The following is a 16,212-nucleotide window of genomic DNA, read 5'->3' as shown; positions in this document are numbered from 1 at the left end:
TTGGTCTTGCCTAAATTTTTGACCTCTCAGAGTTCAACCCAGGCCAAAAAGCTCTAGTGTCCCTCTTACTGAAAGGCACCCATCCCACGTTCTCCAGAAACTGCAGTCCTGGCTGGCCCCTGGGTTTTCCACTTAGGCCTATCTCCAGTTCACATCACTGCCGTCTCAGGAATCTCCCAGCACATGCGACCCCTGTGGCAGGTTTCTGACAGGGTGGACCACCTTCCGGCCACAGGTACAGGCTCACTTCTCTGTCTGGGTATGGCTAAAAAGCACAGGATGGGCTAAGACCAGTTACTGTCGCCAGGGCACTCTGAACGCTTCCCGGGGTGCCACAGAGGAAAGCACAGGTAAGAATACTTGTCTCCCAGTTTCAGTACCTGCGGTGGGGAGCCTGGCCTTCCTGAATGCCAGAGGGACCTGGGCAGGGCCTCCTCCTGCACCTCTTCCCTCCTGCAGCAGGGTCAGTCTCCTCCTGAAACTCAGCACTGTCTTGAGGTACAGGCTGAAGCTAGGCTAACCAAGGAGGAACAGCTATTGAACACAGGCAGGTGGCCCAGGAGGGCCATGGGGTGAGAGCAACTCTAAAGGCCTGGGATTGGCGGAAAGTCAGAAGTTGAGGCAACAGGGAACCTTTCAGTCTTGAGCAAAAGGTTGGAGTCTTGATTTTCAAGTAATGCCACCACCAGAGGACACACTGGAAATTCGAGGAGCTCCTGCTCATCATTGAGTATGTCCTGCTCCTAGAAAGTTAACACTGACAACACAAAGGTATGTCACATAACAACATCTTCCAGTCTTTTCCAACATTCGTGTAGACATAAAAAAAACTTTATAGTCATTTGCGCCTGGAGGCTAACTGTATTTTGTACCAACTATCTTTTGCTCATTTTAAATATACTGTGTTTTCCAGGAATGCAAGTAAATTGAGGGAAGAGTATACATGTTTTACTGTGAAGATTACAAAAAAATACAAAAAAAAAAAAAAAAACAAAACCAAACCCCACTCGAGCAATGCCGTCACGGAAGATGAGTGGGCTATGCAACCCGACCTGCAGGCACAGCCGTCCCAGTCGCAGTGACTCAGAGGCAAGAGCATCTAACCCCTTCGTCATCACTTGGTGGGTGACCTTAAGATAAAAAAGTCTTCAACGGAGGAGACTAGGACTAATTCAGTTACACTTAAGGGAAGGCCAAAGGATTCCTGATGCCCCAAGTGTGTCCAAGTCTGGCCCCTAGAGTAGGCTGGAGCAGGGCAGTAGCAAGGCAAGAGGCTGGGCCAGAGAATAAGGAGAGGGGTCCTGCTCCAGGGAGCAGCCCACGCAGGGCCTGTCACATGCACTGGAGTGGGACATGGCAGGGTCCACCATGCAGAGAGCAGAACCCACCGGGCTTCTGAGCTGGTTATCCAGTTTCTCATAGACGAGGCCTGTGATGTCCAGCCCCAAGGTCACTGACATGCTGTCATGCAGACACCAAGATCTAGTTGGAGGACAAGGATGGAATGAAGAGCCAAGTGCCTTCGGAAAGGTTTCCAGATCCAGGATGTGAGGTGGGAGCTGGACTGGAGATAAAGGGGTTGGGGAGTGATGAGAAGTTTGGTGGAAAGAACATGTAAAGGTGCAGAAATTTTAACTGGGAGCATTGTGGCCAGTTTCTTCTCTTTGGATTAATGGCTTCCTCATCTTTAACACAAGGTTTGGCCAAGTCTCCAAGACTTAGAAAGACTGCAACTTGCTAAAAATGACAAAACTAATTCTTGACAGCCAGCATGTAGGCTTTCGTACTCAGAAATCTCTCAACTAGCTGTAACGGGTCTCAGAGACAATCTAAGTATTTCTGAAACCACAGCTGCCATACATTTGTGTACCTTGCAATCAGTTTAGTAGTCAACCCGCTTTTTAATAAAACAGAAAGGACAAGTTTTAAAACTTTCAGTGCGTGCCATACGTAGTGAGCATGATTACCATTTCATGACGTAGGCTTCAGTTATACACATCCTTCCAGGGGCTGGTTCTCATGAACCTAATGGGGGATTAAGAAGCCATGGCCCAGGCAGCACCCGTTAGGAATAATAAAGCTTGAGGGAGCTTCTCTTTGCTTTGTCAGTTTCCATGTCCCAAAAGATAGCCAAAGACAACCAAAGGCACTGTCTGATACCTCCCCGACCACATCCTTATTCTGAATGTTTGTGTGTGCCAGACTCTGTTCTCTGTGCCTGGTACTAGCTTTGCTGAATCCTCTCTGCACTGAGCTGGGTATTCTTGGCCTTATTTGACAGAGGAGAACACTGACACAGAAAGGTTAGGTGGTTGGCCAGTTACATGGAATGAAGGGCTGGGGCCTGGGTTCATGAATCCCATGCTGTGCTTCGGCTCTGAGAACTTCCTTCCTGGACCTGTCAGCAGAGGATCCTCTTGCATACCACATCACGGGGGCCACCTGAGCAGCAGCCAGGATGATCTTGCCCTCAGTGAGAAAACAGGTCCCTGCAAATCTCCCACTCTCCATCCAGCAATGAGCCAGAGCCTCCAACCTCCACATGGAATGCTTCCATCCTGAACTCACACACCTTCAAGATACCCTGCGACCATCCCAACTGAGGTGCCATGTCCATCAAGTTCTACCCTGGTAATCTTGAGAGCTTGTTTGGAGGTTCTAGCAGGGGAGTGTAGCTACTCGTATGCCCTTGACGGAAGAACGGTCCTCCTCTATTGGGGAAGGTCATCCTCTTCGACCGAGCACGTCCCTCCTTTGGGAGGGACGCACATGGAGTGGTGAGGGAGGAAGGGAACACCTACCTAGTCAGTCAGATCAGCCGAATTAATCCTGGTGATCAATGGGATGACAGATGTCGCAGCCAGATCACCCTAATATCCACACCCTGGTAATCTTTATCTCATCCCTACCTGGTATCAGATTATTTATGTTCATGGACTGTCTCCCCAGCTAGAAGGTGTAAGGGCTGAGAAGGTGAGTATTTAGTCTATGAAGTATCATACTGCCAGCTTCCAGAACAGTGACTGGCACACAAGAGAAACCCAAGAAATATTTGTTATTGAATGAACAAAGGAGGCTCTTCAAAGTGACTGAATCAAAAACAAAACTAAACCCCCTCCCTCCCCTTCAACATAGCAATTAACTGCCACCGATTTTTCCAATATTCAAACCATTCATGTACACGCTCAAACTAGAATGGTATTAAGTTTTTCAGGTCTTTAGTGGTGAAAACAAGGGGGGTCCTCACAAATGAGCTGGTAAGTTTGAGACAGCAACAAAGCTCACAAGGAGCTCAGTTAGCTGCACAGGGATCCCTCTGGTCCATGCATTCACTCCACTTTTTTGGTAATCCTTGCTCATCTGAGTCTATGGGAACTAAAAGCACAGTGAGCCCAGCAGGAAAATGACATGGTTTTAAAGTAAAATCTCCAACTTGAGAACTTAGTATGTATCAGATTTTATACAGCCTATAAAATACAGAAGGGAGATGTGGGCTTACCTCCAAGGCTTATTCTATGTAATGATGAGAGGCGAACCTCACCCACAAGAATCTAAGAGTACGAGGAAAGAGAAGTAAGTGGCACAAGACATTGCAAGCACAGTGTTCCACCTGTTAAAGAAAGAAGGCAGGAGGAGGTGAAGGAGGTGGAGACAAAGAGTCCATTGAGGTGTTGCCTTTCTCAATGCTGACCCTGGCCCTGAGACTGACCTCATGAGCCTGGCACCTAGCTGCAGGGTGAGGGAAAGGACAGATGCCTCTGCCCACTGGAGAAGAATTTGCATCCGTAAACACAATCTTCCTTTTGCTGTAGAAGCTACAGAGGATGTTCTGTCTGGGGTGGCAAAGGAAGTGCAGAGCATGAGGTGTTCTGGAGACGACAGAGGGGACTGGAGTCTGCTGTTGTTAACTGGGGCTTGGTGCACACAAGAAGGGTGTCCTTAAACTCCTTTATCTCTTCCATGCTCCCTACTATATACTTCTTAAGTCTTGGGCAGGATTTGGGTCAGCTCTGTCAGTTCTGTCAGCTCTTGTAAAAGACAAGAGGTTTTGTGCTCCTAGGGAAAAGACCCATGGGCTTGGTGAGGCCTCCTTAGTAGAAAAAAATGCCCACCACTCATCCTAATGATAGTAATGCTTCAAAAAACAGTCTGCGAAAAACTCTCGATTGCTTATTGCACATGTTCTTCCCTTAGGAAATGCCCATCAGACTGGAGGAAAAGGAGACATTGCAAATAAATTCAGATGTTTTATTCTGTAAAGCACATATGCACATACGTCAAACACAGAAAATTAACCAGGGAGTTGAATGCCATAACAGATCAGCTTCTGACCATCATGCAGCAAGGTAAGTGAAATGGATCCGCTGGCCCTCATAACCCCAGTGCCTGCAGGAGGGCTGAAAAACCAGGATGCTGAATTCTTACACACCGCCAAAGAAAACGCAGCAGAAACAGCAGGTTCCTAACGATGAGAAAACTTACAAATAGAATCAAAACTGATTCGAGTCATACAGTGGCAGGACAAGGGAAAGGAAAGAGATCAATATGATCTGAAACAACCATTTTAACAGTAAGCTGCTGACCTCTGAATGGACCTCCAGTCCAAGATGCCCGAGGACAAGCCAGTGCTGCTGCCTCTGAATGGCAAAAGGGCCCCGTCTACAGCCCCTTCTAGTCCTAAGGTCCACTAGCAAGAGAAAGCTGAGGACTGGGCCTAGAACACATGTGCCCAAACAGTAACAGGTCCCCGGGACTTCCTGCAGGTATGGGAAAGGCTCTTAGGTCCTAGGCCCCTTCACCCAGGGCCCAGGGCCTCTCCTCTTCCCACCCTTCCTTCATAGGCCTGCCTGTGTGTCTTTGAATCTTCAAGAATCACCTGCTAGGGTGAATGCTGGATTGTAAAGGTATGTCCTGGCTCAGGACAAGACATAGTGTCCAAGCATTTTGGCACTTCCTCTCCCCATGCCTAACAGTGTTCCTCCCCTGGTAACAGATTCCAGCCATTCCCTGTAATTTAAACAAGGGTAATTAATATTAGCAACAAGCTGGATGGAACAAACCAGTGAAACTGACCTTTTTTCACTTGTCTTTTTCCTTCTACATTACTCTGCCAGTTATGAGTCTATCCCTGTAACTCCACTTCATAGGGATTCCATTAATTCAATAGCAGTTTAATCTAAAATATGATGGTCCTAATGATACTGACATTTCTAAAGGCCTAGCCAAATGGCTCTTTCTCAATCTTGTCTCATACAGTTTCAAAGTCTCTCAAGAAAAAACCAAATTAACAAGTTAGTCATGCATCATGTAAGCAACTCACATCATACCAAAAAAAAAAAAAAAAAAAAAAAAAAAAATCTGAAAAACAAAAAACTGGGTAGACAAGAACTGTTACTGTGCTTGAAATGTACTAAAAAGAAAAACAAAGGAATACTAACACATCACGTAGCTACAATGATTATGGGCTCAATAAAAGCCCACAACTGTTTTCCATTCAAAAGGCCCTGGGATAAATTGTTCTGGGTCAAAAAACTTCAGACTGTAAGAACTAATTCTAACACAGAACAGACCTCAGACCTAGAGTGAAGGGAAAGAAGGGCTGATGGTCCTGTCCAAGGTTTTAACTGCCCTCCTGCTCTGACACTGCCTAGGAGGACACAGAAGTCACCAACAATGAGTTATTAAGGCAGAGCTGCTGAGAAACAGCAACAACACAACCAATGAGGACTGGAGAAGAGGACGCACACTTCTGTCTAAATGGAGGAGGACCAGAGGACACAAGGGCAGAGGAAACAGGGAAGCAAACACTTTCGGTCCTCCGTGATCAACAGCAAATCAGAACTGCGCCCCTCCACAATTCACAGGCAGCATTTTCACAATCTAGTAGTTGCCTTTCTACTCCTGAAGATGTGTTAGTTTTATAAAAATAAGTGGAAATTAAAAATCAATCTCATTTCAAAAAACAAAAAACAAAAATCCTTTCATGACCATTACATCAAGAGCCATTCTCTCTTCCTGCACCACTATCTGCATGCCAGGAAGCAGAGCTGTTACTCTACTCTAGGACCTCTTACTGAATTTGTAATCTATTTGGGTGAGGAAGCTGCTTTAACTTTTATGCAAAGGGAAGAAGTAACAAAGGAAAAGAGAGAGTAGAACATTCTGTGCCAACTCAAAACCAGATTCCTCACCATCCATGTGGAAAATGAAACTTAGATTTTTACCATATAGGTGACTTTTAAATATTTAACTTTTTACTCAGGATAAAAGCACAAGTCTGTCCTAACTAGAGTAGTATTAAAATGTGACTATTTTATTTTTTCTTAAAAACAAAAACAAAAACATAGATAGGTATGCTTCCTTGCAAGCAAAATGAAGTAAAAGGTATCATTGTTGTTACTATGATTATTAAGCCACAGACACACAAAATCCACAAAATGGATTGGTGGCTTTGGAAATGCAGTATCATATCAAAGGTGCAGACTGTTCCAAACGTTCTGTACACATTGGGCTGAAACAAGAACCAAAGCAAGCCTCACCCACCGGCAGTGAGCTGCCTGTGACCTTGGTTAAAAACACCAGGGCCTGCCGCCCTGCAGCAGGATGCACACGCTCTCTCTAGTGCTATGCATATCTACCCAAGTCCACAGGCCCCCAGGTGAGGCTGAAGGGTTCCGGCTGCACCCAGGGCCAAGCACGTGCATCATGAACCGATTTCTGAATAGATCTTTATAAATATGTACAAATCAGTTACAGGCACTTGAAATGTCTTTGGCTGGAATAACCCAACGCTGCAAGATCATGTATTCACAGAGTGGCCAGGCCCTGGCTGGGTTCAGCAGGCAATCATTACGGTTCTCAGTCTCTCTCAGAAACAGGGAGCTGTGGGATCAGGCTTCAGCCAAAGCCACCTAGAAGAGAGCAAGACAAGCAATCCAGTCCAACATCGAGGCCCCTAGGGCTCCAGCAACCTACTAGAGACCAGGGGTCACACTGATTGCACACACTGATCAGGCGGGGGAATTATTCAATCCTTTAGAATACAATCTAGACAGGAATTACTAGAAATCTGCAAGAAGCAGCTGACCTGTGGAACCACTGTGCTGAGACAGTTGGGTTTCCCATGCTGACAGGAGCAGAAGGAAAGCAGCCTATTTGATCAGTGGTTCTCCAAGGGGGTTCCAGAGCAAGTGCCACAGTGGGCACCTCTGGACAGCTAAGGAGCCTAGGTCTGTATTACCACAGTTGAGGTAAGGTAAAGACTACTTGTAATGAAAAGTCAGGGACAGATTTCTTTGGAGGAATGGCACTGCTCACAATAAATGGGGTAAGAACTAACTGGGAATTTCCAAATACAGAATACCCTCCAGCAAAATGTTGGGACAGACTCCGTTCACGGCTCACCTACCTTCTCGGAACAAAATTCGGGATTGCTCTGACGCAATTTGCTGGGTCTGCCTTTGATAACAGCATAGCAAAACATGGTTATCACCATCACAAACAGGAAATAACTGGTGTGCATGAGATGCAAATTTATTAAAGAGCGGTCATCCTAAATAAACGAGAAAAAAATCAGAAACATCTGCATGAGTTCTGAATAACTACTAGTGAGTTTCTGGATCTGGGATTCCCAGCCTCCAGACTGGTATCAGTCTCAATCTCAAGCTGAAACAGGCCTCTCTTGCCATGGCAACACCACAGCTGGCTCCTACTAAGTGAAGGCATAGTGCTCTTCAGCAGTGTGCTACCTGCTCCTTCCTCTGCCCTGGCCTCTGTATGCCCCACACTACCCACACTCTGCCTCCCCAGGCCTCCTCCCTGGGGAGACCCAATACCTGTCTTTAGCCCCACTTTTCTCTTCCTCCGCCTGCCTCCAGGTTGAGGGCTCACAGCCTGATCCCACATTCCTGACTCCCCGCTACCTGCCCACTCCAAAGGCCTCAGCGCTTCATCCCTCCCCAGAGACAGCTTCCTTCCTTCTGCACTCTCCCATTTCCATAAGTTCCTTGCTGAACATGTTGAGGTGTGTTGGGTTCCTTCCTCAGCAACCTCCCATATGCAGTCTATCACTAGGCCCTGCTGTCTGTGGGAGAAACCCAGACATGCTTCCATTCCTTTTCCTTCCCATTTATGTGTCCCAGGTGGCAGATCAATCTTCTTAATGCACTGCTTTACAAGTGCCCTGCAGGCCCAGGAGAAAGGCTGAATGCCTTGGCTAGGCAGCAAGGGCTTTCTGGAACCTGGCCTCTGCCCACCCCAGCTGCATCTCCTCTGCTCAATCCTGGAAGTCCCTGGCCTACCAACTCCCACAACTTGATAAAAATGAGTCATAGAGGCCAGGGGTGGTAGTGCACAGCTGTAATCCCAGTGAGTTGGGAGGCTGAGGCAGGAGGATGGCAAGTTCCAGGCCAGCCTGGGCAACTTAGTGAGGCCCTGTCTCAAAATAAAAAAATAAAAAGGAGCTGGAGTTCAAACCCTACTGCCACACTCATGCACAAACAAGAGTCACAGAAAAGGGAAAGGGCCAGGTGAAAAGAGAAAACCCCACCTGACACCTGAGAACAGCAGCGCAGTCTTTGCAAGGAGAAAGCTGGCACGGCACCTTCTAGCCCACACATCAGGGCTTTCTTGTCCTTTCCTCCTCAAGTCAGATCTCAGACTGCAACTCCTAGTCTGAGACTTGTGTCCTCCTCTGAGGGCTACCTTTCTAAATTTCAAACAGCAGTACCTACTGCTCCTGTTGACACTGACCAAATACTCTGAATGGCTGTGGGTACCACTGAGACCATACAAGCACCCCCCTGCAATCCCTACAGGTTACACAGACAGTAGCTGCTGGGCAAAACAGTAAATGAAGAAAATGATCACATTTTTCTTATCCAAAAGGGTAGCCTGTTTTTCCAAGTCTCCATTACTCCACCCAGGCCAACCTCAGCTGGAAATCTAGAGTGGCAAGGACTAAGCTCGCCCTAGGAAGTACCCAGGGCCTACACCCCATTCCAGGACACACGCGCACACACATTCCGAGCACTTACATCTGGAACAATGACTGTAAGCTTGGGATTCAAAGCATGATAGACTTTTCCGATGGCTCCCTTGTAACACCAGAAGGGATTGTAATCCTGAGCGTACTTCGTGTTGGCATCCCTGGCTGTCGTGAAGATCTTGTACCAGAGTGTGGCGTTGCTGTACGTGTCAGGAATGCAGTGCGGCGGCTGTCTGCAGGCAGAAGGAAAAACCATCAGCGACCCAAGACCCCCTCGGCCACTCTTGCTGCACCGGGCAGGTTCCACATGGCACACATAGGAAGGAGAACACACGTGCTTCTCTGGGATGAACACGCTGTATTTTTAGTCTGAGGGTCTTATTTTTTTAAATAAATACATAACAGGAAACATAGAGGCATCTGACCTCTGGGTACTGAGTAGTGGGGTCTTCCTTCAGAATCCAACCCTCCGTCATCTCACATCTGACGTGGCCACTAATGCTCCTTTTAAGCCTACCCTTTCAAATTACCTAAATTCTTAGTTACAACTCGAAGCTTTACATACAAACTTCTGCATCAGGCATTATTCACACATATCTACTCTCACGGTGCAAACCTCCAAATGTCTAAAATAGATAAGTTCCAGGACAATTCCTCCGGGGCTCAGCACAGAACTCTTGCGAGTAGAATTTACTTGTGTATCTCACATATTTCTTTATAGATCATTATCTCCTTTACAGAGAGAGGTAAAAAAGCCCAAAATAGAACACCTTAAACACAAAGTGACACTGTGTCTCAGAAAACTGAAGCAGGTTTCAGAAGTAAACATCTGTGTAATAGAAATTAAGGCTCGATTTGCACTCGTGGATCTGTGGACTGGGGAGGTGAACACACCTCACTGCTGGCAGCCCCTCAGGGCCCTCTGCTGCAACTTGCTGCTTCTACTCTGGCAGGGAAGGCACCTAAGAACCCCCACCCACCACTTGTCTTCACTGCCTGGTGCACCTACCTTTCTGGTATTTTTATGTGGAAATCCTACCTTGAGAATTCCAGATCAAACTTAGGTAATCCTGCAGCCAGTTCTGGACAAGATAACTCCACAGAGCATGACAACCAGCCACAGTGAGAATACACTGCTGGAGCGGCCCCCCCATAATGTGGACCTCCTCACGCTGATCAGCAGGGGCAGAGACACTTACACGGTCACAGGGAACACCCCGGGGGCGGCTGTGAGGGTCATACAGGCTGTGAATACCACCTGCTCACAGTGGCCATGAAGAGCACAGTCGTCTGAGCTCCAAGCTGCAGGCAGGGTAAAGGTGATGTTTATCTCCTCATGGGCTTCCCTGCCTGTGAAAGACAAACCATTTTTTTGGTAAATAAAGGAAAGAATTCATATATTCTTCTCTGGGATTCAGGCAAGTCCTGAATACAAAGTCACCCACCCAGTAATCATCTGTCACCTGCCTTTGTGGGAATAGTCCTGATCACAAGCATGAGGACTGTTCAACTAGCAGAGACACCAACGGCACATAGAGAGAAGCCACTTTTCACCCAGGGCCTGGGATGCAACAAGAGCCAAGAGCCTCTGCACTGGAGAGCTGGGCTAGAGGATTTGTGCTGCTGTTCTAGACTCTGTACAGCACGCAGCATTCTCAACCTGCTTCTGGATGTATTACTTCATTTGTAAGTTACAATTATCCCATGAATGTGACCAAAGAAGGGTTAATGTTCCCATTCTACATACAGAGGTCTATTAGATTTAAGAAAGATATTGGGACTAATTAGTGATAAAGCTTAAACTAAAACCATGGAGTTCTACACCGTGACAGAAGAAAAATATCCACTTGTTACATGGGAAAACCCAGAAGTCTTCATTACCATGGGATTAGCTCTCATCTCTAACAGGCAGTAGGAGACATGCAGGCACTCACAAATTCCTTTAAGGACTTCACAAAAAGGCTTTCAGTAAACAAAGAATCAAAGGTTAATCTTCCAAGCACCAGGACTCTCACATGAAGCCTTTTGATTTTTCCAGCCTCCAATGCCTTCCTGTCCTCCTGAACTAATCACCCATCCACAAGTTCAGCACTAGTCAAAGGGCAGTATCCCACAGTTTATAGGTGTTTATTTTTCATGTTATCTAACAAGTACTTATACAGCATTTCTTTTGTGCCATGAACTATTTTAAGGGCCTGATATGTATATAAACTAATGTTATCTGTCTTTTCTATAATCCCAAAATTCCAAGGGGAAAGAGATCAGATTTTAGGCTGTTTCTAGTTCTTCCCAGAAGCTAGCACAGCACTAACAGTGGACATTCAAACAATACTCAGGTATGGTAGAGCACCTGCCTAGCATGCACAAGGCCTTGGGTTCAATCTCTAGCACTAAGTGGAGGAAAAAGTAGACTAAAGGCAATGTCTTCTTGGTAAGTACTGAAAATTCCAACAGGATAGACTGAGTAAAAATTATGTGCTTGTACATATAATTGAGTCTTGAAAAACATGAGGTTTAGGGGTGCTGACCCCCCACACAGTAGAAAATCTGAGTATAACTTCTGACTTCCCAAGAACTTAACTCAGCCTACCACTGACAGGAAGCCTTACGGATAATATAGTTGATCTATATAGTGTGCTGTATATACAGTATACATGGGGATGAATACACAAGAACAGTGAGATCACTTTTAGTACAACAGGCAGACTTACTGACAGAGGAACTGCTCACTCAGCAATGATTTAGCACCACACAGTATTAAGTTGGATACTTCCAACCTTGAGATCACAATACCCACAGGAGGCGGCTATGAAATCACTGCAGTATATACTATAGTTTTATTACAATTTAATGCTACTCTTTAGGTTTTTTCACATTTCTCCTGCCTGCAAATTGCAACATATATAGTTATGTTTACAATGTGCATTTTGATAAATTTGAACTTTTTATAAAAGACATACTTTATGGTAGTAAATTATTTAAAAATAATTATATATTTTATGCATTCATGACATACTATTTTTAAAATTTATTCAATAATTCTAAGTTACACAGCTCATTCTGTAAGTTTTTTCAAATTGTTGCAAATCGTCCCCCTTTCCTCCCCCCCCGCCCAAAAATATCCAAGTAAAGTCTGACTGCTGTTCAAGGGTAAATGGTAAGGCCACCGACAGACCTTAAGTCTCCCGTCCTCTCTCTCTCTCGGTGTGTGTGTGGTGCTGGAGCTAAAACCCAGGACATCACAGGTGCCAGGAAAATGCTCTACCACTGAGCTACACTCCCAGTCTGTCAGCTTCTCATTTTAGTCACAAGTCTTCAGAAAGGGATTTCTGTATGCTGAGTGAAGACATGTGGCAGATACATTGTCTTCTTCGCCTCAGAATTTAAGTTCAACAAAGAGATATACATGCAAAAGTAAAATACAGTATGATGAGTAGATCCACACATGGCTGACTAGCACTTACACACCTGAAAGTCCAATCTGATGTCCTAAAATGGTCGAGTACAGATGGGTGACGTTTCTCGAGTAGCCTCCAAAGGGTTTGAGTGGGTCCAGGGTTAGGGTGATTGCAACTGAGATGTTAACTGGGCCTGAGTCCTCCAGGGTCTGGGGGGGCTGGGTGGACACTTTGGACTGCCCATTGGTCATTGTGCTCTCCGGAGTTGTAGTGTCATTTGAGAGATGCTTTAGTGTTTCGTTTTCTGATACACACAAGTCCAAATCATTAAACCGCAGCAGAAAAGTATTCCAATCCTTCAGTAAAGTAAGATAAAGAGAGAGAAATGTGAGCAGTCCCTGAGTGTCCTACACAGGGACACAGTCATCACCCTCAGTGTGGCGCCTGTGACGTGCAGTCAATAGCTGCAAGTACAGCGCAGCACCTCCCCCAGGCACTGGCAGGCAGCATGGTCTTCCTGCTTGCCACCACATTCCCCACTCAGAAAAATTACTGTGGCCCTAACAGTAAGTACCCTGTGAGACTAAACAAGCTTATTTGAGAAAATGTTTTTTTTAAACCCAGCTTATTAAAGTTTGAAAAAAGATCTAGCTTCAGAATCAAACCTGAAAAAAGGTAGTAAAACAGTAAAAGCATTGATTCAAATTCATTTCACAGTTACAATTATAATTTTTTAAAATAATTCCTCAACAGGTTAGTTCTATATACACGGCTTTCTTTTCCTAGAAGACATCCGATACTTGCTCCCACTTTGCTCCCACTTTAGGAAGGGCACCAAACATGTTTTCAGTGTTGAAAACTTCTCTTCCTGTTCTTTTGTTGTTGTTGTTCTTTTGTTTTTTCCCCCAGTTTTTTATGCTAGGAATAGAACCCAGGGCCCTGTGCATGCCAGGCAAGTACTCCACCACTGAGCTACATTCCCAGCTCAAAACGTCTCTTAATATCCTATCCTGCAGTCATGCATTGATGACTTAAATCATAATTTGGTTTTTAAAACACACATAGCTAATTATGTCATAGCTAAACAAATGCCAGCATCTATAAAGAAACCAAAAGGATCTATTTTAAATTTAATAGAAACCCAGAGAAGAATTCAGAATGAAAGAAACAGTAACAACAAACCTAACCTGGACTGTTACTTTTTTTTCCTTGGGGGGTGTGATCTGGATTAGCCACATCCCCAGCCCCCTCTCTTTGGAGACAAGGGCTCACTTAGTTGTCCAGGGCCTCACTAAATTGCTGAAACTGGCTTCAAACTAGAGATCCTCCTGCCTCAGCCTCCCAAGCCACTGGAATTAGAGGCAAACGGTATTAATTTTAAAAACCATTTGAGTAATCCCCAGGCAGTCAGGGAATCTATCTTTACAGCACCAGTACAACTGTATGTGACATTTGCTAAGATAAACAGATAAATCAAATTTAATATTTCCTAATGCCTACAAAATCAGTGCACATCAGGGTTGAAAAGTGAACATTTTAGTCTTGTCCCTTCATATTGAGACACGAAAAAACTAAGGCCCACAGCAAATTAGGGACCCTCCAATTCCATAGTTGAAGGTAGAATCAGCATTAAGTTCTGATTTGCAGCCCAGAACTTTTCCTATCCATCACTGTCTTTCCAAGTCCACATTGAACAGCCAGTCAAAGCCAATGCCAGGCTCCACTTTGATTATTAAGAGCTAGTTATCCAGGATACACCCTAACCATTGACCATGGTTGAATGTTCAACAGGGGTTTAAGCTCTGCAAGGAAGAAATGCCAGGATGCAGCAGAATGTGACTGTGACCAGAATGTTCATTGTCAGCTTTAATGTGATTACAGCAACTTTTAAGGATTCAGTTAGGGCCAGAAAAAAGGAAGAATCAAGTCAGTCAATACACACCTTGGTAAGAAACTCTCTGAAAGAGTTCCAAAATAAAAATAGCTTACGTGTTACTTTAAGTAGGCAAGACAGTTTGTGTGTGAAGCAGTCCCCACTGCCAAGATTACCTATGATCTAGAATGCCACAGAGCACAGGAAAAAGCCACAGTCCCAATTCAAGAGACCTTTCCTCTACAGCCCAAGGCACACACTTCCACATTTGGGACAGCAACACTGCCACCCCAATCTCCACCATGTCCACCAGCAGGCAAAAAGGAAACAAGGTGCAAGAGGAGACACTTGGGGGACCTGCAAGACAGAGCCTGGCCTACCACCCTATCCACTTGTCATTGATCCAGTATTGTGTCCACTCATGGATTCAAGAATCACTTCACTTCTATTAAACAAGAATTATTTAATTTGTTATTGTTTTCTAACATCTAAAATACACAACTTTTAAAATCTGTACTACAGGGCTGGGGTTGTGGCTCAGTGACAGAGCACTTGCTAGCATGGGCAAGGCACTGGGTTCGATTCTCAACACCACATATAAATAAACAAATAAAATAATGCTCCATGGCCAACTAAAAAATATTTTTAAAAAATCTGCACTACATGTGTTTCAACTATGATATGCCTAGATTAAAGATCAGTGCCCCAATAACTTACTTAAATTGTACAAAATGTAAAATCTAGAAGGCAAGTTTATAAATAACTGAAGCTTTCCATGATTAAAAAAGAGATATATATTTGGAAATAAGATCTTATTTTTAAATTTCTTTAGGATCTCTTCTCAGCCAATAAAAAGGCCATCAGAATAGCTGATAAAATGCAATAAGTGACTTTGAAATACCAAATGTCATTTTTCACAAACAGCAATGAGCAACTTAATTATAAATATCAAAGAACTGAGTTCTCTAGCTTCTTGAAACAAATCATTTTAAAAACATACTCTCCAGGGCTAGAGTTGTGGCTCAGTAGTAGCACACATGCATGGGGCACTGGGTTCAATCCTCAGCATCACATAAATAAATAAAATAAAGGTATTGTGTCCATCTACAACTAAAATTTTAAAAAAATCTCTAAAACACATCTGTTTTATTGCTGAAACAGTATATAATTGAAACCAGTAGCATTATTTAAATCAAACAAATATTTCCTAATGAAGTAATGTGGGGGGTGGGCAGGGAGGGAGAAAGAAAAGTCTGAATAAATACCCATGTTTCTTACTAAGAGCAAAAACTCACAACTAAACAAAGGTGTACAAAGAGCCAAAAGGTGTTTCTCCACTCATCAGCCCAAGGGAAGTCAGAACATACTGTACCTCTGCCATTTCTGGTGACTTAATCTCCTTGATCTTGAAGAAATAGCCCAGGGTCAGGAAAGCTATTGCCATGGCGCTCACGCTGATCATGAAGACCACCAGAGGGGGCCGACTGCTGACATGCAGCTTCAGGCTCTCCAGGGGGCTGGCGCTCAACATTATTCTGACCAGCTCCACCTGAAAGAAATCCATCATCAGATTTATAGACTGACTTGCAAAGAAAAGCTGTGATCCTCACTTTTGTTTCCCTTAGTAGTGCCTGGGGTTAAGGGAGACGCTCACAGTTGAACTTGAGAAATGACTGACCAATAAATTCATTCAAGGGGCCAGGACTGTGGATCAGTGGAAAAGCAAATGCTTATTAGCATGTGCAAGGGTCTGAATTCAATTCCCAGCACCAATATAAATAATTAACTCAAAAGACTAGGAGGAAAAAGCAGTACATGTTAAGCCATTACCTCACAGTGGTTAGATCTTGAAAGTAAGAATTATCTTTCAATCTGAATCTTCTAAATGTTGACAGTGAATATCACTACATCCATATTACTTAACAAAATTTTTAAGTAGGTCACTGTACAGAAAT

The 16,212-nt window shown here is 44.5% G+C and overlaps 1 protein-coding gene across 1 annotated transcript in view; it reads right to left on the bottom strand.

The window, feature by feature from the left end:
* Positions 1–4,234: 4,234 nt before the first annotated feature.
* The window catches only part of Tmem248 (transmembrane protein 248), a 30,002-nt gene continuing 18,024 nt past the window's right edge, over positions 4,235–16,212 (bottom strand). Inside the window, exons 2-7 of the mRNA XM_047533642.1 lie at positions 15,630–15,806; positions 12,455–12,740; positions 10,186–10,336; positions 9,036–9,219; positions 7,409–7,552; positions 4,235–6,911 (exon numbers count right to left, since the gene is read on the bottom strand). Coding sequence (XP_047389598.1) covers positions 6,891–6,911; positions 7,409–7,552; positions 9,036–9,219; positions 10,186–10,336; positions 12,455–12,740; positions 15,630–15,788 — 945 coding nt within the window. The 5' untranslated portion in view covers positions 15,789–15,806 and the 3' untranslated portion in view covers positions 4,235–6,890. The remainder of the gene's footprint in view (positions 6,912–7,408; positions 7,553–9,035; positions 9,220–10,185; positions 10,337–12,454; positions 12,741–15,629; positions 15,807–16,212) is intronic.

Source organism: Sciurus carolinensis, chromosome 18 (genome assembly GCF_902686445.1).
Source record: "Sciurus carolinensis chromosome 18, mSciCar1.2, whole genome shotgun sequence".
Lineage (NCBI taxonomy): Eukaryota > Metazoa > Chordata > Mammalia > Rodentia > Sciuridae > Sciurus > Sciurus carolinensis.
The sequence above is the reverse complement of the archived record's forward strand: the minus strand, read 5'-3'. Positions and strand labels throughout refer to the sequence as shown.